This window comes from Durio zibethinus, chromosome 5, assembly GCF_047325235.1.
Source record: "Durio zibethinus cultivar Kanyao isolate XHJ-2024 chromosome 5, ASM4732523v1, whole genome shotgun sequence".
Classification (NCBI taxonomy): Eukaryota; Viridiplantae; Streptophyta; class Magnoliopsida; order Malvales; family Malvaceae; genus Durio; species Durio zibethinus.
Window position 1 is genome coordinate 26,092,957 of NC_143166.1, and position 25,042 is coordinate 26,117,998.

At 34.7% G+C, this 25,042-nt stretch overlaps 2 protein-coding genes across 2 annotated transcripts; one reads left to right on the forward strand and one right to left on the reverse strand.

The window, feature by feature from the left end:
* The first annotated feature begins 4,703 nt into the window (after window positions 1-4,703).
* LOC149518868 (uncharacterized) lies at window positions 4,704-7,171 on the forward strand. The gene is made up of 6 exons (XM_089760404.1): window positions 4,704-4,777; window positions 4,888-4,963; window positions 5,055-5,467; window positions 6,257-6,351; window positions 6,510-6,751; window positions 6,893-7,171. Exons 1-6 carry the CDS (start codon window positions 4,704-4,706, stop codon window positions 7,169-7,171), a joined length of 1,179 nt encoding a protein of 392 aa, XP_089616530.1.
* An 11,883-nt stretch (window positions 7,172-19,054) lies between these two features.
* Window positions 19,055-23,149, reverse strand: LOC111281594 (glutamate receptor 2.9-like). Its single transcript, XM_022869301.2, has 5 exons — window positions 22,816-23,149; window positions 21,126-22,447; window positions 20,216-20,528; window positions 19,700-20,109; window positions 19,055-19,603 (listed from the first exon to the last, which is right to left on the reverse strand). Exons 1-5 carry the CDS (start codon window positions 23,147-23,149, stop codon window positions 19,055-19,057), a joined length of 2,928 nt encoding a protein of 975 aa, XP_022725036.2.
* Window positions 23,150-25,042: the final 1,893 nt, after the last annotated feature.

A 25,042-nucleotide genomic window follows, 5' to 3' on the forward strand; every position in this document is an offset into this window, starting at 1 on the left:
ATTAGATTTCTTAGAAAAAAGGCTATGAGTTATTGAAGGTGTAAATATTTTTGGTACAATTGATGCTAATGAACTTAATTTGGTTCCATATTTGGTAATCCCACCAAATTTTAAAGTACCAAAATTTAAAAAATATGATGGAACCAAATGCCCTCAGGCTCATATCATTATGTTCTATCAAAAAATGACTGGGTATACAAATAATGATAAGTTGCTTATCCATTGTTTTCAAGATAGTCTTACTAGATTTGTTGCCATATGGTATATTCAATTAGATAGGAGTCGATTCATTCATGGAAAGATCTGGTCAAATAATTTATTACTCAATACAAGCATATCACAGACATGGCTCCAGATAGACTGTCTTTGCAAAACATGGAAAAGAAAGCTAATGAAAATTTTAAAGAATATACCCAAAGATGGTGAGATGTTGTCGCTCAGGTTCAACCTCTCCTCACTAAGAAAGAAACAACTATTCTGTTCATCAATACTCTTTGAGCACCATACTATGATAGGCTCATTAGTCATGCTATGAAAAACTTTGTTGATATGGTGATTATGGGAGAGATAATAGAAAATGTCATTAAAAATGAAAAGATTGATGGAGGTGATGTTTCTAGATCAAAGAAAGGAAGACTATCCAAGAAAAAAAAAGCAGAAGTATAACTTGTCACCACTTAAAAACCAAAACCAAAACCTTTTATCCCATACCATTCATATCTTGTATACAAATCTTCTTACCCAATCATTTCTAATATTTCCCAAAACCCATACCATTACCAACTAATGCAAACCCAGACACCTACTTTTCAAGCCAATGTTCACCTCCGAGCATCTTCACCATGACTTTTCCCTCAGAAAAATATCATAAATTTTAATTGAAAGGAACCTCAAAATAATTGAGAGCAACAACGATTTGATTCAATTCCTATGACATACATGAAATTGTTCCCTCAATTATTTCAGAAACATTTGGTGGCTTAACAACCCGTAGAGCCTTTGAAACCTCTATATTCGAAATGGTGTTCGGATATGATCCTGAAGCTTCTTACGATTATCATTATCGAATTCAGGGCCACTCCCTAGAAAATTGTATGGCTTTCAAATGTAAGGTGTAAAGCTTGATTGATAACGAAATTTTAAATTTCACAACTAAGGTGAAACCGAGTGTAGAGGCTAATCTGTTACCTAATCATGGTGGAGGATCAATAAATGCTTTAAATAATGAGACAACTCAGAATATTAAAAGAGAAGTAAGTGAGATCAAAACCCCTATGGATGAAATATTTGCTACCTTTGTGAAAGCAAATATGATTCATCCCATACCTAAAAACTCAAATGATTAAAATTTCTCGTATAATTCAAATAACACTTGTGAATTCCACATGGAGGTGGTTGGTCATTTGCTTCAAGATTGTAAAACATTTCGACAGGAGTTGTAGAGAATGATGGATTCTTTCTTGGTTGAATTTTATGAAAAACATAAAAAAAAGTTCAGTAAATGTTGTGACGGAAGACTCATCCAAAAATAAGCCTTACCAAATGAATTTTGGAGCATGTTACCATCTTTTATGAAGAGAAATCGAGTGTTAAGGTTAATAAGCTAGTTCATATGAATTTTGAGCCTGTCACAATATTTTATGATAAAAAATTAAGTGCTAAAATTGGCAAACTAGTTTGTACAACTATGCCAAAGGTGATAATTGAGGTCCCTAGCCCATTCCCGTATAAATCAGATAAGGCAGTCCCTTAGAAATATGATTGTAATATCATATCACAAGGTTTGGATAATAGTTCTCTTCAATATGGCTCACGTGATGTAAGTATAACAACTATAATTGATGTTGGGGGCATAACTCGAAGTGGGCGGTGCTATACCCCTAGAAGCACTTGAGAGAGCATAAAAAAAAAGTAAAAAAAAAGGGAAACGAGCTTAAAAAAAAAAGATAAATCATCTAACGATCAAAAGAATCACCCAGTTGTAGTTTTAGATCGAGAATGTAAAAATTCGATTACAAAAAAAGAGGCTTCTAAGTTTTTGAAGCATATTAAGCACAGTGAATATAGTGTGGTGAAACAATTAAATCACTTACCAGCTCAGATTTCTATGCTCTTGTTATTGTTAAATTCTGAGCCTCATAGAAATGCTTTGCTCAAAGTACTTAACGAGGCTTATGTAGCTCATAATATAGCTGTGGAGAAACTTGATCGCATAGTAAAAAATATCACAGTGAGAAATTATATATCATTTAGTGATGATGAAATTCCACCTGGTGGTAGAGGTGATGCTAAGGCCTTACATATCTCCACAAGATACAAGGATCATAAACTGGTAAAAGTGCTCATTGATAATGGATCTTCTTTGAATGTCATGCCTATGACTACACTGTCTAGATTGCCAGTTGACATGTCTTACATGAAGACAAGTCATATGATAGTGAGGGCTTTTGATAGGACTTGTCGCGAAGTGATAGACAACATTGAGCTACTAATCCAAATTAGACCATGCACTTTTGATATAGTCTTTTAAGTCATGGATATCGCTCTTTTCTATAGCTATCTTTTGGAAAGACTGTGGATTCACATGACAGGAGCTGTTTCTTCCACTCTGTATCAGAAGGTAAAATTCATAATTGATGAAAAGGTGATCATTGTTGTTGGTGAAAAAGATTTGTTGGTGACTAAACCCTCTACCGCATTATATGTTAAGGCAGCTAAGGAAGCTTCAGAATGTTCTTTTAGATCCTTTGAATTCGTTAATGCAACCTATGTGGGTGAAAGATCAAAAGTGCCTATTCCATGTCTATCCAAAGCTTTCAAGATGGCACTTAAAGAAGTGATAGGGAAAGGACAACAAGTGTGGGCTGACTTATAAGGGATACAATGACCATGGATGATGCCTAAGAAAGATGATAGGTTTGGGCTAGGATACAAGCCAACCCGAAAAGGAAGAATGAAGTTCATAAAAAAAAAAAGAGAAAAAAGGTTGGCTCATTTTTTGGGGTAAAAAGTAGAAACTGAACGCCTATCTTTTTCTCCCCTTTATGAGATTTTCATCTCTGCAGGTTATATCTATCTAGATGTAGCAGGCAACATAGAAAAAGAGTTCACACCATCGTTGGAAGATATTTTCGCTAAATTTTTTATACAAATGGTGGGTGAAAAAAAAAAGAATGAAGATCCAAGTTGTCCATGGGCTTATTTTATTCCTCCTGGTGCAAAACTAAAAAATTGGCATATTAATGAGATACCTATTGTTTTTAAATTTTCTCTAAAGTAATGTGTTAAACCAAATCTAAATAAATGTCTTATGTGTGTTTGTTTCCTCATTTTTAATTGAATAAATGACAAGTGTATCACATTTGTCCATTTCTTTTGCCTCTTTCATTTCAATTCCTTGCATTACTATACATCTTTCTACATTTTGTCCATTTCACTTATTTTCAGGTATCTGAATAATGAATATAAAGATCATCATGACAATATTCAAAGATTTGATTTTAAAAATTCTATTTATATTAGTAAACTCAATGATAAAGAGAATGTGGAAGATCATACAATATCCCCAGAAGATCATACAATAAGAAGAGAAGCAAATCATGCCTCATCAAGAAGCCATTGAAGTTGTTAATTTGAGGGATGAAGAAACTAAAAAAGAGGTTAAGATTGGTACTTCAATGTCATCACCAATAAAGCAAGAGTTGTCATCACCAATAAAGCAAGAGTTGATAAAGTTACTATATGAATATGTAGACGTATTTGCTTGATTATATCAAGATATACCGGGGCTAGATACTAAAATTATAGTGCATAAGCTACCGTTGAAGCCTGAGTGCAAATCAATTAAACAGAAGCTGAGAAGGATGAAACCTAAAATGTTGTTGAAAGTAAAAGAAGAAGTGAAAAAGCAATTTGATGTGGGATTCTTAGAAGTGGCCAAATATCCCGAATGGGTGGTAAATATAGTACAGTACCCAAGAAAGATGGTAAAGTGAGAATGTGTGTTGATTATCAGGATTTAAATAGAACAAGTCCAAAAGATAATTTTTCATTGCCTCATATTGACACTTTAGTGGATAATACCACTAGGCATTCTTTGTTTTCATTCATGGATGGATTTTCAGGGTATAATCAAATTAAGATGGTACAAAAAAAATAAGAAAAAGACTATTTTTGTAACATTATGGGGAATTTTTTTTATAAAGTCATGTCCTTCGATTTGAAAAATACTGGGGTAACTTATCAAATAGCCATGGTAACTCTATTCTATGATATGATGCACAAAGAAATAGAGGTGTATATGGATGACATGATTGCCAAATCTCGTGAAAAAAAATCATGTGACTAATCTTAGAAAGCTATTTGAGAGATTAAGAAAGTTTCAACTCAAGCTTAATCCAGCCAAATGCACTTTTGGTGCAACCTTAAGAAAATTACTGAGATTTATTATCAGTAAAAGAGGAATAGAGGTAGATTCAGATAAGATACGTGCCATTCAAGGGCTACCACCTCCGTGCACACAAAAAAAAGTAAAGGGATTTTTAAGGAAATTGAATTATATTGCTCATTTCATTTCCCAACTTATAGCCAAATGTGATCCCATATTCAAGATTTTTTGAAAACACAGGTTAGGAGAATGGGATGAAGATTGTTAAATGGCATTTGAAAAAGTTAAAGAATACTTATCAAACCTGTCAGTATTAATGCCGCCTGTCTTTGGAAGACCTTTTATCTTGTATTTAACAGTGCATGAAAAATCGATGGGATATGTTTTGGGGTAACATGATGAAATAGGAAAGAAAGAATAAGCCATTTATTACCTGAGCAAAAAGCTTACTGATTACGAGTCAAAGTATTTACTATTGGAAAAGATGTGTTGTGAATTAGCTTGGATAGCTCGTCAGCTCAGATAATACATGTTGTATCATACTACTTGGCTCATTGCGAAATTAGACCCAATCAAGTACATCTTTGAAAAGCTTTCATTTTCGGGAAGAATAGCAAGATAATAAGTGTTACTTTCTAAATATGACATTGTATATGTGTCACAAAAGGCAATCAAAAGAAGTGCTACTGCTGAATTTCTTGCAAAATGCGCTCATGAAGATTATGTGCCTATGACATTTGATTTTTCATATGAAGACCTAATGTCTATACTGCATATAGATAAAGAAGAGCATAATGAAGATATATGGAAAATGTATTTTGATGGTGCATCAATTGCTTTGGGGCATGGTATTGGAGTAGTTTTGATATCTCTAAAAAGATACTACTACCCAATCACTATGAAACTAAATTTTGATTACACCAATAATGTGGCAGAATATAAAGCATGTGTTTTGGCTCTTCAAGCTACTCTTGAAAGAAAAGCCCATGCTTTAAAAGTTTATGAAGACTCTGCCTTAGTCATATACCAATTGCGAGGAGAATGGGAAACCAGAGACTCAAAATTGATTTTATACCAAAAGTACATATCAAAATTGATCAAAAAATTTAAGAATATTTGGTTTCATCATTTACCTCGAGAAGAGAATCAAATGGCTAATGCATTGGCTACATTGGTAGCAATGTTCAAATTAAATGAAAATGCTGAAATCTAACCCATCAAATTGAGCTTGCGAGAGAAACTAGCTCATTGTTAGGGACGGCAATGAACCCCGTCCCCGACGGGTTTCAGCCCGACCTGACCCCATAGGGTCGGGTTTTTTTTTTGAATTTCAATTTTTGAGTCGGGTATAGTTAGGGAATAATCGAGGTTGGGTCAGGTTCGGGTATGCCTAAAACCCGACCCAACCTGACCCGACATTATATAAAAAATTATTTTTTAATTAATTAATTATTTATATATATATATATTTATATAATGATATTTTTAAATATTTATATTTAAAAAATAATATTTTATATTTTAAAAAATATATTTTATTAATTTCAGGTCGGGTACGGTTTACATAGTATCGGGTCGGGTTGGGTTCGGGTATAAAAAAATCGGGTAAGGTCGGGTTCGGGTATGCTAAAGCATAAAGTCGGGTCGGGTTTGGGGCGAGCAAAACCCACCCCGAACCCGACCCGATGCCATCCCTACTCATTGTTCAAATGTTAATGAAGAAGTTGATAGAAAATCATGGTATTTTGACATATTACAATATGTTAAATATCAATAGTACCCAAAGTATATATCAGAGAATGAAAAGAGAACGTTGAAAAGGTTGGCAATAGGTTTCTTTTTAGTTAAAAAAATTTTATATAAGAAAAGTCAAGACCAAACACTATTGAGATGTGTGAATACTGCTGATGCCAAAAAATTACTAGAAGAAATTCATAGAGGTGTTTGTGAAACTCATGCAAACGGTCACATGATAACTAAGCAAATAATGAGAGCAGGATACTATTGATTGACAATGGAAAAAGATTGCATTGACTATGCTAGAAAATACTATAAATGTCAAATTTATACAGATAAGATTCAAGTTCCTTCAATGTCCTTGCATGTTATATCAACACCTTAGCCATTCTCTATGTGGGAATGGATATGATAGGGCCCATTGCACCAAAAGCCTCAAATGGACATCGATTCATTTTAGTGATAATTGATTACTTCACAAAGTGGGTAGAGGCAGCTTCATATGCCAATGTGACAAGAATGGTGGTTTGCAAGTTCATCAAGAAAGAGATCATATGTCGATATGACCTTTCAGAAAGGATCATTTCGGATAATGCTCTTAATTTGAATAATAAAATGATGATTAAGGTCTGTGCTTAATTTAAAATCAAACACCATAAATCAGTGCCTTATCGTCCAAAGATGAATGAGGCAGTTAAAGCGGCCAATAAAAACATAAAAAGAATTATTGAAAAGATGACAGATGTGTATAAAGATTGGCATGAAAAGCTACCATTTGCATTACATGCTTATCAAACTTCAATTCGCACATCTATAGGAGCTACACCATTTTCATTGGTATATGAGATGGATGCAGTATTGCCCATTAAAGTTGAAATTCCTTCCTTATGGGTTCTCATAGAAGTTGAGTTAGAAGAAGTTGAGTGGGTTCACGCTCGATATGAACAATTGAATCTCATTGAAGAAAAGAGATTAGCTACATTTTGCCATGGCCAATTGTATCAAAGAAGAATGATGCGAGCTCATGAGAAGAAAGTTCACCCATGATAATTTTGAGAAAGAGAATTTAGTATTGAAAAAGATTTTTCCTAACTAACAGGATCCTTGAAAAAAATAAACTCCTAATTGAAAAGGCTCATATATGGTGAAAAAAGTTTTTTCTGGGGGGACACTGATCTTGGCAAGAATAGATGGAGATGATTTGTCAAATTCAGTCAATGTCGATGCAGTAAAAAAGTATTATGCTTAAAAAAACACAAAAAGCAAAATATGTTGAAAAGATATCTGAGTTGAAAACTTGAAAGGGCAACTTAGATAAAAAAAATGGGGATAATGAATGAAGTGGCTCAATTCTTAATATATGCCAGAAGTTCTCATTGGTTTTGGGCTAATTTGGTCTGCTGCATTTTCAAAAAGTCGAAGGCACCAATCAAGAGTTTTCAAAAAAGAATCCACGATGAATTGGTTCATGATGATTTGAATATTTGTTATGTGATTACTTATTGTCCTTGTTATATCCTTTTTGATAATGCATGAAATACTTCTCCCTTTTATCGAAATAAAAAGACCTCTTTGTTTATCCTTTCTTTTGTCCCTCTCATTAAAAAAAAAATGTGTAATGTGTTATAATTGTTTGAAATTCAAAAGATGATGAAGGAATAACAATGACCATAAAAGACATACATATTATTTTGAAGGAGACTTGAAATGATAAGTAAAATAGTAAGAAACAAAAGTTAATGAGAAGAGTGGCCTATGAGTCATAAAGTGGTTAACATGGAATATAGGATATAAAGAGAAATCTTTTTTATCTGAACTTAATCAACTGCTGGAATGTATAAGATTCAAGAGAAGAAGAAAGGAAACAAACTTTGAGAAATTTTAAAGATTAAAAGAAAATGACAACGAAAAAAAAGAGAAAAAAAATGGCATTTTCATTTGCATGATAAGTGCATTTGCATCATGATCATCATTTATTGCATGGCATTGCAAAAAACATGAAAATGTCATTCACGCATTCATGTGACATGACAGATGTATGGGTCTAGGACAATTCAAAACCAATAAAAAAAAGTTAAAAGTAGGAAAGACGTGAACCCTCTGCTTAGAGAAATCTTTCGAATACCATTGCCTCTCAGATTTTTAACATTTAAAGTTTGTTGCCTCTGGTGAGTAGAGCTTTTTAACATTTAAAGTTTGTTACTTCTGGTCAAAGGAGTTTTTAATTTTAAGAGCTTTTGGTCAGAGGACTCTATCAAAATTAGGCATGATTTGTAAGACCAAATGGCATAATCTATAAGTCCTTTAAGATCTTTTAACATTTAAAGTTTGTTGCCTTTGGTTAAATGAGCTTTTTGAATTTAAAGTTTATTACCTCTAGTGAGAGAAGCCTTTGAAATTTAAAGTTTGTTGCCTTTGGTTAAAGGAGCTTTTATCATCTAAAATTTGTTGCCTTTAGTGAGAGAAGCCTTTTAACATTTAAAGTTTGTTACCTTTGGTTAAAGGAGCTTTTTGAATTTAAAGTTTGTTGCCTCTGGTGAGAGGAGCCTTTGAAATTTAAAGTTTGTTGCCTTTGGTTAAAGGAGCTTTTATCATTTAAAGTTTATTACCTTTGGTAAGAAGAGCCTTTTAACATTTAAAGAGCCTTTTAACATTTAAAGTTTGTTGCTTCTGGTTACAGGAGCTTTTTGAATTTAAAGTTTGTTGCCTCTGGTAAGAAGAACTTTTAATATTTTAAAGTTTGTTGCATTTGGTTAAAGAAGCTTTTTGAATTTAAACTTTTTTACCTTTGGTGAGAGGAGCTTTTTTTATTTAAAATTTGTTGCCTCTGGTGGGAGGAGCTTTTTTAATTTAAAGTGTCATAGCCTTTGTTAAAAGGAGATTTTCAAATTTTCTTTCAAAAAAAAAAATTATGTTCAATGTTTCATTTTTTGTATGTGTTTACTTAAATAAAATTGGTGTCTTTTTATCTTTGCTTTCTTCATGATTCACATAAACAAGCAAAGAGAGGTAACTGTAGACACTAATTTTGACTATTGTATTTTTTTATTAATATTAATATTAATATTATTAAATAATTAATTAATTTTAAAAAAAAAGAAAAAAAAGTCGAAAAACAAATCTTTTAGTTTCAACTCTGGCAGTTAAAATCAAGCTGCTAAGTGACATTTTTTTTCTGACACTGCCTAACTTAGCAACCTGAAATTCGGTGACCAAAAGTCACCGGATAGACACAAATTTTTCATAAAAAAAGATCCCAAAAGATCTGGGACCTTGAATCCCAAAAGCTCTATAAATAGAGCTAAGTTCTGTAAAAATAGAAGGACACAGAGAACAAAAAAAGAGGGAACACCCAATTAAAAAAAAAAAGCAAACACAAAAAAGAAATTTTTTTTTGAGAATGAAATTCTTGATCTAGGAAGTTGTAGATTTTTTTTTTTTTTGCAAAATCTGGGCTTGAAAAAATGTTTAGAAAGCAAAAAAGATAATTGGGGGAATTTTTGAGAATTTTTGAAAAATTTTTTGGGTTGTCAAAAACTAGAAAAGTTTGAATTTTTTGACGACGGTTGAATTTTCGGCATCGGTTAATTTTTCGACTCTGAAATCTAGAAAAGTTTGAATTTTCCTGTGATTGTTTAATTTTTCGACTATTCGAATCTAGGGATCTTTGAATTTTTTGACACCATTGAAGTTTTCAGCCATCGGTGCATGGTAGCAACCGATCGAAAATTGGGCTCCACAGTGGTCGACATAGGGGTTGGGTTTTTTAGAGAGAGAAGCTCTAGGTAGAGAGAGAAAGGGGAAAAGAGAAAATAAAAAAAAAAAAAACTAGAAACAAGTCTTTTATAGGCCCTTCAAAACGACGTCGTTTTGGACGTCTAGACCGAACTCGACCCACGCAGGATTTGCGCGCCGACCCGACCCGTTTTGTAGGCTTTTCCTTTTCTTTTTATTTTTTGTTTTGATTTTGATTTTGATTTTTTATGTTATTTTTTTTATGATGTTATTATTATTATTGTTATTGTTATTTTATATTACTACTGGTAATAATTTAAAAAAAAATAAATAAATAGAATAAAAATGAAACTGAAATAAAATAAAGACATAAAAAAATACAAATAAAAAAATTTAAAAATAATAGCTGTTTAAAGAAAATAAATTATATTACAAGCAAAAATATTATTTAAATTTCACCAAAATGTTGAGATAATTTTAAAAAATAATTTTTGTTAAAAAATAAAAAATTATAAAAAATAAAAAATAAAAAAAAATAAATTGTTTAAATGAATCTTTTAAATGTAATTTTTAAAGAAAGCTAAAAGAGTTTAATTTTTTTTAATTATTGTAAGTAAAAATAATTTTTCGAATTTTACCATAGAGTTTGGATAATCCAAAATTATTTTTACTAAAATAAAGATTGATTTATAGATGTAAAACAATAATAAAAAATAATAAAAAATGAAATTAATAATAATTGATATTTTGAATATTTAAAAAATATAGAAAATTGAAAGAGTTCGATTTTCTTCAATAAAAACAAGATATTAATATTTAAATTTCACCGATGAGTTGGGATAATCTAAATTTTTTCTTTTAAAAAAAATTAAAGAATAAATAATACAAAATTTTAAAATAACCATAATATTTAGATTCTATCGAAGAGTCGAGATAATCTTAAAATTTGTTTAAAATTTTGAAAACTCACCAAAAAGTCGGGATGTTCTTAAAATTTTTTTTTAACAAATAAATAAAATATCTTACGACAAAATTTCGAGAATTTTATAAATGGTCAATTTTCTCAAAATATTTTCTAAATTGTGATTTTCTATAAATTCCACCAAAACATTGGAGAATTTATAGAATACGAAATAATAATAATAATGTTAATTTTGAAATAGAAAAAAATGTTTTAAAATTAAATTTTAGGAAATTAAACTTAAATAAAAAAGACCCCGTTATAAAATTATAAGATTATGCATGTTTAAATGGTACTGTTATTCGAACGGGCAACGTGAGGGTGGTAATGTCATGGGCTTCGACTTTAGACTCAGAATCCGTGCGGCCTTAGGCTTGGAATCACCTCCTGGTAGCCTAAGTCAGCCTAAAACACCAGTGTGCGGGCACTAGAACAATGGGAAGGGCTGAATCTGCAAGTTTGAGAGAAACAAGAAAACAAGATAGATTGCTAGAATATGCTTTGTATTCACTAAAACAGAAGTGTCTGATTGTGTACAAATGAGGGTGGAGCAGCCCTCTATTTATAGTTGAGGCTCCCAGCTACACTTAGGGCTAAATCCCTAGGATCAAGGCTAAAATCAAGGAATTACAAATATTACAATCAATCGGGATTCTATCTCCTGATTCTAAGGGTCAACCAGATCTGCCAGGAGGTTCCTGTTGATCCGAGGATCTTTCAGAAGATCCCCTTGCGTATCTTTCATCTTGGGCCCTTCTAGAAGTGGTGCGGGCATTATGCAGGCCAGGCCTTGGCCGTGTGGGCTGGCCTGTAGGCTGTGCAGGCGTTCTAGGCTTGTCTCCTAAGCCTTGCGTGCAAATACCCACCAATACGTTTGGTGTGCGGGCCTGAACCTCTGGCTCGTGTGCTTGTGCGCCTGATGTGCCTGGCACACCCGTCTAGGGAGTGACATTCTCTCCCACCTGATTGCGTAACGTCCTCGTTGCGTCTTCTACATGGTACTATCTAATCTGGTCCCCAAACTGCCATAAGTCCTCTACCGGTTCCCAACTCGTCTCACTATTTAAAAGTCCCTTCCAGCGCACCAAGTACTCTTATCTTGGTTGGTAGTTTTTTTGTCTTACCTTCTGATCAGCTATGATGCTATAGACCTCCTTCTCATATGAGACCCTTGCTCCCAATGGCGCACGCTTTGACTTTGTCCGTCTTAGATCTCTCTCATCTTCATGAAATGGCTTGAGCATGCTTATATAGAACATTAGGTGTACCCTCAGCTTGTGTGGCATATCCAACTTGTAGACAACCTTGCCTACCCTCTTGACTACTTGGAAAGGTCCCTCATACCTTCGGACTAAGCCTTTGTGTAGCCCCTTGTGGCGTACAGTGGGATGCAGCTTCACCAATACCAAGTTTTCAACTTAAAACTGCACGTCTCGTTTATTCTGGTCTGCCCACTTCTTCGACCTCTTTGCTGCCTTATGTAGACAGACTCTAGCCAAGTCAGTTTACTCTTGCCAAGCCTTGGCAAACTTGTACGCTGCTGGATTCGACCTTGTATAACCTATAGTAATCGAACCGGGTGTTAGTGGTTGTTGACCTATCACAACCTCAAATGGGCTTTGGTTTGTTGCTTCGCTCTTTCACAAGTTGTAGGAAAACTGTGCAACATCTAGCAGCTTTGGCCAGTCCCTTTATGTGGCACCCATATAGTGCCTGAGGTAGACCTCTAATAGTCCATTCACATGCTCAGTTTGCCTATCGATCTACTGATGCATGTTGGTGGAAAAGTTCAAGTCTGATCCCAACAGCTTGAACAACTCAATCCAAAACCTGCCCGTGAAATGCCTGTCCCGATCACTAACAATAGTACTCGACACTCCCTAGTACTTAACCATGTTCTTCAAGAACAATTGAGCTACCTCTTCGGCTGGGCACTTCTTAGTTGTTGGAATGAAGATTCCATACTTAGAAAACCTATCCACCACTACCATGATGCTTCCAAACCCCTCTACCTTAGGTAGACCGACTATAAAGTCCAGAGAAACACTCTTTCATGGTCGTTCTGGCACTGGCAATGGCTCCAAAAGATCGTCTGATTTCTTGAGCTCCACCTTGTCCTGTTGGCACACAAGATAAGTCTTCACATAGGCCTCTATATTGTCCCTCATGTGCGATCAGTAGTACCAGTCCTTTAACAACACTAAGGTACGACTCATTCTTGGGTGTCCAGCCCACCTTGAATTATAGCACTTTTATAAAACTTTCTTGCGGAGCTTCCCATGCTGTGGCACAAATAGTCTATTGCCCCTGGTGTACAACAAACCATCCTGCACCTAAAACCGCCTAGTCTTACCTTGCTAGGCGTATTCCATAAGAGCCTTGGCTGTAGGATCATGCGTAAGTCCCTTCTTGATGCACGGCACTAGTGACCCTTCTAGTTCGCTAATGGCAGCATGGTTAGCTTTCCTGCTTAAGGGGTTTGCCATCAGGTTCCCCCATCCTGGCTTGTACTTCATATGGAAATCAAATTTCGTAAGAAAATCTTGTCATCTTACTTGCTTGGTGGATAGTTTCTTCTACGTCTGGAAGTAGCTGGTCGCCACATTGTCCGTCCTAACCATGAACCTCGACCCTAACAAGTAATGGCACCAAGTGCGCAAGTAGTGCACCACTGCAGTCATCTCTTTCTCTTGGATCGTGTACTTACGTTCAATCTCGTTCAGCTTTCTGCTTTCGAACATGATTGGATGTCCTTCCAACTCTGGTGAGGACTTTCGATAAGAGGCTCTAGCTGGTGGCTTGGCTTCAGACACCAGCTTGATCTTATGATCCACCTACCTTTTAGGTGGTAGCTGGCTAGGTAGCTTTGCGAGCATCACATCACTAAAGGTCTTCAACACCTTTAGCACTTTCAAGGGTGACTTGGTCTCTTTTTCCCTTGGCTCCTCGTACTTCAGGGCTGCCAAGAAGGTGTGTTCTTCTTTGCTTACTGCCTTGGCAAATTGGATGGCTGACACCACTTGCGACCCAACTCCAGACCCTCTCCTCAATGGTACTAGGCATTGGCACCGTGCATCCAAGATGTAAATACAATTGGCAAAAGGCACAAAGAAGGAATTAATTTGAATAAGGAAATCCAACCCAATCATAAACTCATAGTCATCAGGGGTATTACCTTTATGGTCTCTTTGCCTTTCCAGTCTCCAAGTTGCAACTTCATTCCCCGCGTTACTCCAATGGCTAAAACTTCCTTGGAGTTCATCGTTTTAATGGTACCAGTCCCTTTCTGCACCTTTAGTCTGAGCTTTTGGGCTCTATCACCTGAAATAAAAATATGTGAGGCACTTGTGTCCACTAGTGCACTCACCTTTTAACTCGTAACCATCAGATCTACAAATATCAAGCCTTTTGGCTTGTAACTCCCCTTGCTTTAGACAACATTGAGCATTAATGACCTAAGCTTTGCTGTCCCTGACTCTGGCTCCTCGTCAGACTTCTTGTCTACAATAGCCAGCTTGCTCTTCTGTAGGTAATTGTACGCTATGTGGCTCCCTCCACATAGGTAGCATGCTAGTGGCTCTCAGTCCCTTTTTGCTTTCCACTTGCCTGCTGGCGGCTTCCTCTTGCCATCCTTGGACTCCTGGTCACAGTCCTTCCCCTTGGATTGCTTTTTTCGATCCCTTTTGTCCTTACCCTTACCCTTGGGCTTGGAAGACTCGAACTTGTTCAAGGGCTTGGAAGACTCGAACTTGTTCAGAGGCTTAAACTCTATCAAAGACTTAATAGTAGTAATGGCTTTAGCCAAGTCATGAACTCCCTTCCGTTGTAGCTTATGCTTCACCCACGGCTTCAGCCCATCCATGAAAGCAAATAAGGCATCCTTCTCGCCTAGATCCGAAATCTATAGCATAAGTTCAAAGAATCTTTGGACATACTCCCTTATATCCCATTGCTGGCTCAGCCTGCGTAACTTTGCCCATGCCTTATCATCGGTATACTCAAGGTAAAATTACTCCCTGAACTCTTTTTGAAACTCTGCCCAGGTTCCAATATTGGCACTCCCATGCCTAACATCATCACACCTGCGCCTCCACCACAATAAGGCTACATTAGTGAGATACATAGCAGCGGTGCTTACCTTTATTGCCTTATCCTACATGCCCATGGCCTCTGCACCATACCCCATAGGTAGTTGTCTACTTCTTTGGCCGCCCTAGTTCCCTTGAATTCTTTAGGCTTGGGGACATCCATCTTGGACTTAGACACTTTAGCAAACATGCCATTCCCAATGGTAGTCTTGCAAGCAATGAGCTCGCTGGTGAGCTCCTCTATCCTCTTGCTTAAGGCCTTCACCACAACCCTCAAGGTCTCATTCTTTTGGGTGATCACGTCTATGCCTTATTGAGAGTAGCTTGCAACTCACCACTGAGCTCATCCTTCATGGAGTCTAGTGCTTCAATGTGAGTCTACACATCCTCAAGCTTCTCTTGCATGTCGTCCACGCTCACTTCCACCCTAGCCAGCCTACTGTTCATGGTAGATTATATGTCTCTCGAGTTGGCCTTCTTGCCTCTTCCATGCCCTTGCTCCTAGACCTCTGGTTGTTGACTAGCAACGTCACTCTGGGATGCCATCTCCTCGACTATGATCTAACCTGAATAACAAAAACACGTACAACTGAACTTGCTCTGATACCAATTGTCACGGGCTCTGACCTTAGACGCGGAATCCGTGTGGCCTTAGGCTTGGAATCACCTCCTGGTAGCCTAAGTCAGCCTAAAACACCAGCGTGCAGGCACTAGAAAAATAGGAAGGGCTGAATGCGCAAGTTTGAGAGAAATAGAAAAACAAGATATAGATTGCTAGAATATGCTTTATATTCACTGAAACAGAAGTGTCTGATGGTATACAAATGAAGGTGGAGTAGCCCTCTATTTATAGTTGAGGCTCTCAGCTTCACTTATGGCTAAATCCCTAGGATCAAGGCTAAAATCAAGGAATTACAAAGATTACAATCAATCAAGATTCTATCTCTTGATTCTAAGGGTCAACCAAATCTGTCAGGAGGTTCTTGCTGATTTTGGGATCTTCTAAAATATCCCTTTGCATATCTCTCATCTTGGGCCCTTCTGGAAGTGGTGCGGGCATCGTGCAGGCCAGGCCTTGGCCGTGCAGGCTGGCCTGTAGGCTGTGAAGGTGTTCTAGGCTTGTCTCTCAGGCCTTGTGTGTAAATGCCCGCTAGTGCGCCTGGTGTGCGGGTCTCAACTTTTGGCTCGCGTGCTTGTGCGCCTGATGTGCCTGGCACGCCCGCCCAGGGATTGACATTGATACCTTCCTCACTCGTAATCGTACTCCCGGACCTAGTCCTAATTTTGTAGACCTAAACTTCTTTTAGTAAGTTTTAATTAATTTTAAAATTTTTTTACTAAAAGATGATATTTTGGATAACCAATCACACCCTATAAAAAGATTGGTGGTGACTCTGAAAATTTTCACTAAGTCTAATGATCGAGTCCCCTCGAACGAAAAATCTTTATGACACCATAGATCATATCTTTCAATTGGGTGTATGTTTCTTTGCGACCTAAGCCTACTCCATGCGATTCGATGGAGTTATTCTTTTGTCGCTCATTATGCCAAGCAAAACATCTATGACAACTCTTTTTGGCTTCATCAAATTCAGAAAGCTCATGGAATCTGTATAAAATATTGTCAATCAAAAAAAAATTAAATAACCTTTTCTAAGAAATGAAATCCAAATATTTTCTCTATCAATAATTTAGACAATGGAAAATAAGAATATCATAATCAAATAGAAACTAAGCGAATCTTTAGCACGTGACAAAAACAGTGAATAGCTAGAGGTGTCGTGGTGTGAATGTGGTAAAAAAGAAAGAGTGAATCATATCCACGACATTATTCAATCAACATGTCTTTATATATGTAAAGATGAAAAAAAAATCAACATAATTTTAGTAAGAACAAATAAATCAAACATTGCAAGGTGAATATTGCATCAAAATGCAACAAGCAGGTTCAAAGCGTGTGGTAATTACTAAATTTTGAATACTGTAGTTGATTGAGTGGAAGAAAGAGTGCAAAGGAAAAGGGATATATTTATAACCAAATTAATGAGAGTGAAAAAACTTAAATGAAATGAAAAAAATCGATCTAAAAGAGAGTGGTTGCAATAAAATACAATACCATAAAAAAGTAGATTAGACTAGTGAAATCATCCAAGTACAAAAACAAAAGGATAGAGTCAATCCATATGAAACACTTACATTAAATAAAATATTCAAACCAATCTCGGATTAAAGAAGGTAAAAAAACCTACATATACCAGTTAAATCAAATTTTATTGCTTTAATTACAAGTGCCCTAGTTGGTACACACTCATATAAAATAATATTCCCTATGTGGAAGAAATAAAATAGAACACCATTCACCTTTTACCACACAACAGATTATGCTGACTTGAAAAATGAGTAGAGAAACCATATGAACCAGGTGTTTTATCACTATTAAAGGTAAACTTATAGGTTCTAATTCCTTTAGTTATAGGTTCGAAAAAAACCCTCTCGAGATTTTGCAAATATGATAACTTGAAGTATATCAAGCCATAAGCTCCTTTGAACAACATGAAACCTATGGTTTACAATGTTAATAAGTTTCAGAAAGAAAAAAACAACTTTTTCCAAAATTTGGAAAATTTACCCCACTTATTGCCTTTGGCACCATACACAACTTTAATAGAATTTCTACTTTGTTTTACAGCAACCATTTTGTTAAAGAAACTTATCGTCTGGTCATCTTTTCGAATCCATCCGCCTAAGATTTCTGCCTAAAATAGCTCTTTTCTACTAAAAGAAAATCATGAGGCTTAGAAGAAAGAAATCTCACCAACTCAAGTACTCAACCAATTTAACAGTAAGGACATGAGAGAAGATAGAAATTTGAACAGCCTTTAACTCTTTCCTCCTCTCCTTTGAACAGCATGAAACCTATGGCTTACAATGTTAATAAGTTCTGAAAGTAAAAAACAATTTTATCCGAAATTTGAAAAATTTATCCATCTTATTGCCTTCGGCACCATACATAACTTTAATATGATCATATGCAAAGGAAACATGAGATAGTGTAGGACCTCTTCGAGACAATCTAATTAGCTTCCGTCTACAAGTATCAATTCAATGAAATTAGATAAAATTTAAAGGCATAGAAGAAACAAATAGGGAGAAAAAGGATTTCGCTGTTGAAGTTTTCTTGTAGGTTTGAAGTAGGAAGTCATCTTTCCAATCCACATGATATTTAATTTTACGGATGTAACGTAGAACATAATAAGTGAAATTAATGTGGAAGGTAGTTCCACTCCATCAATACTCACAGGAAAAAGTCTATAATGAGTCCACAAAACTTGCCTTGCTTCCAACCAAAAGAATGCACCGTTTCTTGAACCATAATTTTTATATGGTCTAAGCAAACTAAAAATAATCTTGAAATCAACTTAACTATAACATTACACAAACTGATTGGTCTAAAGTATGTTATTTTGTTATTTTAACCACATTTCAATTGACATGATAAAATCCTGTCTGTTGATCATCTGATGCTGGAGCTTTAAATGGCACCATAGAAGAGAGCTCAAGAGAGCTTAATGTATTCCATCCTTTTGCGACATGTATTTTTACCTCACATAGATTTTGTCTCTAAAGATAGTTGCCTTTCATCTTTTAATTCTTTTTTTCTTAAATAGTTTTTTGGGCTTTTTTGGGTTCTAAATCTAACTTTTTGTTTGCTTTTTATAGTAGTTAGCACATACAACCATATCCCATGATTAGCTCATTATGGTTTATCATCCATCATCTCATAAGTTAAAAAATTAAAATTTTGACTTCATGATTTTATCTTTACAAGGAATTTATTTTTGGATTTGAATCAGGGTAATGTTACATCATTTGCTCATTTTTAATTAAACATTATGATTATATCTTTTACACTTTCCATTTAGAAGAAATGTTACTTAGTACTTAATAGTGTCGCTAATTGCTTTTATTTTGTAAAAAAAATTGAGGAAGTAAAGAGAAAGTATTACTATAAAATTAACAACCTAGCCTAAACCATGTATTGTTAATTTGAAATTCCTTCCCTTGGTTTGATCGGTGACTATAAATTAAGAATTTAATAAATTAATTTTTTTTCCTCTTAATTACGAAATAATAGTTGTATTTACATCATATATTTGAGCTACTCCTAGTAATATTCTCAACGACAACATTATCTACACTTTCATTTGAGCTACTCTCAGTAATATTGTCAGAAACAACATTATCTACACCTTCATTTGAAGCCTTTGAGCTACTTGAAATACTTTCAGCATCAGCCAAAACTTCAACACTTTGTGAAATATTAGCTGCATTAACATCTCTCATGGGCACGAGATATGGAGATTGGTGATCAAAACGCTTTACCAATTCATTAATTTTTGACCAAATTGAGCTGTCTTGACGTGTAGTGTGTACTGTGGTCCAATGAGATTGTAGAAATTCAGACAAGTAAATGATTAGTGAACACACAGAAACAATTGCTGTAATGATGAACAAACCCCCGAAGCTGTACAAGCTAAGACTATCAGAAGAAATCGTTGCTTGTTGATCTAATTCACAAGCACTTCGTTGTGAAAAATATTTTTTCTCCATTGCATCCATTTTCGTTTTATTTTCAGTCACGGTTAAGATTGCTCTGGATATATAGGCGACTAAAGGTGACCCTTGTGGGAAAGCCTAAGCAAGAAAAATCAAGTTTTTCTTTGTTAAATGAAATAAAATATAATTAACAATTGCAATCACATTTTAAGAGTAGGATTGAAAAAGACTTACGAAACCAAGTCCATCGGTTTTGTATGTTGGTCCTGCTATCATATATTTGTCGCAATACTTGGCAAGAAAAAGCTCAACGCAATGTTGTGCACCAAAAATTGCACCAACACCACCATTTTGGGTTCCCGTTGATAATGCTTTGTCAAACTCCTCTGCAGTGCCATAATTCCTTAACTTAGACTCGTCGAAGTACAATTGTTTTACCAAAAAGTCTTTCACGAAAGAACCGGTTTCGTATCCTATGAAATCACCATTCTTTTTTAGCTCATCGACATCTACGACTGTTGGTCGCAAACGTTGCACTGTTAACATCGAGGCTAAGCTTGCGGTGTAACTTTGGGTGAGGATGAGTACCACAAAAATCCATATAATCAGCACAAATCTTGACAAATTGTTTATGATCCTTTCCCCTGAAACCAGTCAAGGCATTCAAGTATGTGGTCAAGACCAATGATTTTGCTTGATAAAAAAGAAACTTAAATTTATTTATAATTAGATTAAAGAAACTTTACTTACTATGAGCAAACACCAGAATTGAAAAGGAAAACCAAAAAACTGTTCCTACTTGTTGCCTGGGGGAACCTCTGAAGTCGTTGTTTATACGGTGTTCCAAAACCCATACTACTAAACCGGTGAATATGAACGCTACCCCTGATGTTAACCAAAGATCCCAACTAAGCGGCTTCAGGAATATCCACATATTCTTTCTCTGATCATCTTTTATTTTCACAACCATGGACACATGTGACTCCAGGTAAGGCAATGTAAAATCTACATTTTGAGACCGATTTGCCAAAATTGTTATATCTCCCACTGCAGCATCATATTTCTACATGGTCACAAAGAATAAGTTATTAGTACTAAAATAAATGGAAATACTTTGAAAAAGGATTAATATCATAAATGATCTTTAAACTATAGTAAAATATTCAATGTGATACTTGAATATTAAAAAATTATAATGTGATACCTAAACTATAAATTTATTAATTAATATAGTACTTATTTTTAACGTGCGTGATTAGCTTCAAATGATAACACATGTCGTATAAATAATCTTTTATGTAGTATATTAATTAACAAATTTATAGTTCAAGTACTATATTAAAAATATTTAAATTTTAGGTACCATATTGAACATTGAACATTGAACATTGAACTATAGATTAGAGATCATTAATGACATTAACCATTTGAAGAAAATTTGTTCTCTTCTTAAGATTCTTTTGACATTTCAAAGGGATGGGAATTAAAAAATTTGTGGTTTTTCATTTTAATTAAAGGAGATAGATGTTATCATGTGGGGTTGGTAAAGCGATGGACCTTTTAATTCTAATAATGCAGATTTAATCCCTAACACATTCAAATACCAACAAAAAAGAAAAAAAAATAATGGAGATACGGTCACAGATTAGGCTAAACGCACCTGAAGTTTGACATGATGAAGAAGCTCATCATATGTTCCTGCTCTTAGACTGGAACCAATGGGGAAAGGAATACACTTATGCGGAACTGCAAAAGGTAAAACCGCTAATGCCTCCAGGAATACATCATAAGAGAACCCTGTTACGATGGGCTCATTGGTGTAACGATCCCATTCCACCTTCAAATATGCCTCAAAGCCAGGTTTCACTGGGACTCCAATCCTCAACTTCTTACCATCAACAGGTGCTGTCCAACCTCTGGGCATAGCTTTTGTGTTTCCTGGCCAGGTAGGTGGTTTAAGTTCATACATGGACGTTGAATATGTTGCATTTTCAGGTTGGCCTAGTTCCCTAGTCAATCCATTCTGAGGGGTCCAAAACCCAATAACATTTTCCTCGTTATCGACCACGTTGATGATTTCAAAAGCAGAAGATTGCAACTGTCCTTCAACCAAAAGGAAATCTCCGCTGAGGCCTTTAAATTTGGCTTTTAAGAATTTATTTCGGATCATTCGGCCTATTTTAGAAACTTTTATATTAGGAAACTGACTTGTACTCCTGCCGTAATTTTGTCCTGTAACACTAGAGCTCTTATGTCTAACCATTTCAACAGCCTTTGCTAGTGCCCAAACAGTATCATATGCCCATAAACCAAAAATGTTTAATTTGGTAGAATTAGAGTGAATCCCACTTTTCCATTTCGTTTGAAAATTTTCAAGGCGTTTGGAATGGGGTATGTATGGCCTTACACCCAATACACCTTGCATTGATCGAATGACCTCTGCTCCCATGGGATCCAACAAACTTGATTGTCCATCAGTGATAATCCATGCGTATCCTTCACTAATCATGCCTGCTTCTTTTGCAACTGAAAAGAGTTTAGACCCTAAGGAAGAGGTCATGTGTACCACAATCACTCTTGTCTGCATTACCATTACCTTGTTGAGCATTTTTAAGATCCTCAATTCACCAGAATTTGGGGAGATGGAAAACCTGGAAGTCACTCGAATGTCAAATTGTTGAAATTCATCCCCCAGATAGGGCATTAAACCGCTTCCATATTCTGTGTCTTCGTATATGAGGGTTATTTCGTGCCATCTGTATGCCTGAACGATGGCCGCGATGGCTTTCGCCTGAGTGCTATCAGTTAGGGCTGTCCGAACAAAGAAAGCGTTTTGGGTTGTGGAGAGTGTGGGACTTGTGGCTGAAAAAGAAATAATGGGAACTTGAGCTTTCTCGCCAATATCTATCACAAATCTTGCTTGCATTGATCTTTGGGGCCCAATAATTGCGTTAACTTCTTCCTTATCAATCAACTCCAGAGCTGCAATTCGATGGACATAGATGATCAATGGAAGTAATTATTCATATTACCCTATTTGGAACAAATGTATCAATAATTTTGTAGAATATTTTATTTCTTCCGAACTGTCACAAACACTCTGGAACTAATGAAACGAGATTGTTTATTATTATACTTCTAAAATGTAGCTAAACGAACTAGTTTAGCATATTGGTCTAACCTAACTAATTGATTCGAGCCTTTTTTTTTTTTTTTTTTTATCGTAAGAGGTTGTAGTTTGGAAATAGGGGTTGGGATTGTAGGTATTGGGGTTCAAATTTTGGATGCCATTTCTTTGAAGTAATAATAACAGTAACACTAAATGCTTTTTATTAAAAAGAAAAAGAAACCTGTAAAAGCAGCGCCAAGAACATCATTGGAGTCCCTTAGGTGTAGAAACAATCTTGTTCTGAAGCTCGGATGAGCAGCATAGAAGTCGGAGACTGCCATGGGAATGCATGCATTTGCCACGGAACCAACTGGTGAGTTCAAATCAAGAATTACTCCAACATGTACCAAGGTTTTCGTTTCTGCAAATTTTTTCATTATTTCACTAGTACTCTCTGACTTGACTCCGAGCAGAAACCAAAGAGAGAAACATAGAAGACGAAACAAAAGGCAAACCAAATTTGACATGAGGCTAGGCTGATGATTTCTTCCTCGACTTGGGGTCGAGGACTTCATTAGGCCTAACTATATATAGATGCATAAGGAGCTTTTTTGAACATAAATATATAAATGCACGAAACTATAGCAAAACTCGAACAGGAAATTTCGTATGAATATTGACAGAAGATGAAAATCTAGAATATTTTTTTTCTTTTTTTCTTTTGGTACCAATATTGAGCATAAAGGAAGATAGGTCAGGAAAGTGAAGACGTATTACAAGCTGGCCAAAAAAAAAGACGTATTATAAGGAATAAATATAAGTTTAGGACAACATAGTAAAGGTCGTCTGTACGAAGCGGTCAAGAGCATTTGTGGTTAAGAGGGTGGGTTGAATTTTTCATTTTCAGGTGTAAGTTAATTAGACTGTTGAAAGGGACATATTCAATATGCTAGGATACTTTGCAGAAGAAACATCCAAGATTTTCTTTCTTTTTTTTTTTTTTTTTTGACATCTACCAATCTTTAATGTGAACTCTCTAATTAATTACGTTTTCAATGCAAAGTAGGATGATGTGATTTAAATCAAAATTTATATGGAGTACTCTGCGTTCCTTGTTTTCTGAAGGCGTCTGAAAATATATTCTTGAATTCATCCGAAAAAGATTTAAAAAAAAATCTCAAGTTAATGTAAGCTATCATTAAATGAAAGCTATCTACAGGTTCACAAAGTGACAACATTTATTTTTTTTTTTAGAAGAACAAAGGAATTTGCATATTTTTCAAGGCTATTGAATCTCAACATTAAAAATGAGATTTGGCCTATTGTAGGTAAATAAGGTTTTGAATGTTTTATCAATTGTTCGTTTTATTAATTTTTTTTATTTTTTTGAAAATAATATAATTAAGAATAATTTGAGAAAAAAATATTTCAAAATATGTGGACAGTTAATCACATGCATATCTTTTTTTTTAAAAAAAAAATAGCATGATTCTTTTTTATTTTGATTTTTCTTTTACTTCATATTTTTCATTAAAATTTTTAAGATTTAAAAAAAAAAAAAAGGTCGCAAATGAATAGAATTTTAATATAAAGTTTACAAACATATTCAAATTTTATTTCTTTATATTAAACTTATCAATCTCTGAATTATATTTAAAGATACATTAATTAAATAAATATATGATATAAACAAAATGCTAATAAAGCATTTTTTTGGTAAGAAATAAAATTTGAAGTAAATAAGTTGTTTACTCTCTCAAGTCAAAATAATATATGTCGTACTTGACAGTCTAAGATAAATTACTATAAATCATGTATTTGAGATAATCCTAACAAACCATTACTTGTAAGACTTAAATCTTAACAAACGATTACTTGTAAGATTTAAATCTAAAACTTCTTTATAAAAAAAACGAACCTTAGCCAATAGAATCAATTATTTATTGATAAAAATTAATGAATAAAAATAGATTAAAGGCATATATATTTATACGTTATTGTTTAAAAATAAGAACTAATTACCGTGTAATTCCATGTGTTTGATAACAACCAAATAAGCACGTATATATTCAAACAAGTTTATGGTACGTTGAGAGGGATGTCAAATGTTAAGATGCTATTGTCCTTTTATAGCTGTATTGATAATTACCAAAATGTTCGAATTTTATTTTCATTTGTCATTTTTAAGGTTGTTAAAACCAAGATTTCAAACCCCTTGACTATGCTATATAACTTGATTATTTTAAGGGATTGAAGAGTTGAACAAATTGGACATTAATTACCTTGAATTCTTTTGATTTTTTATATAAAAAAAATCTGTTTTAATAACCAAACACCTTCCAGGAAAACGTGAAATTGATTCGATAGATACTTTTTTTCACCTTTCCCTATGTATCTCACAAATCACAATGCCAAGCACCTCATGCAAGAATAATAATAGAATATGCTATTGAATGAAAAAAAAATTT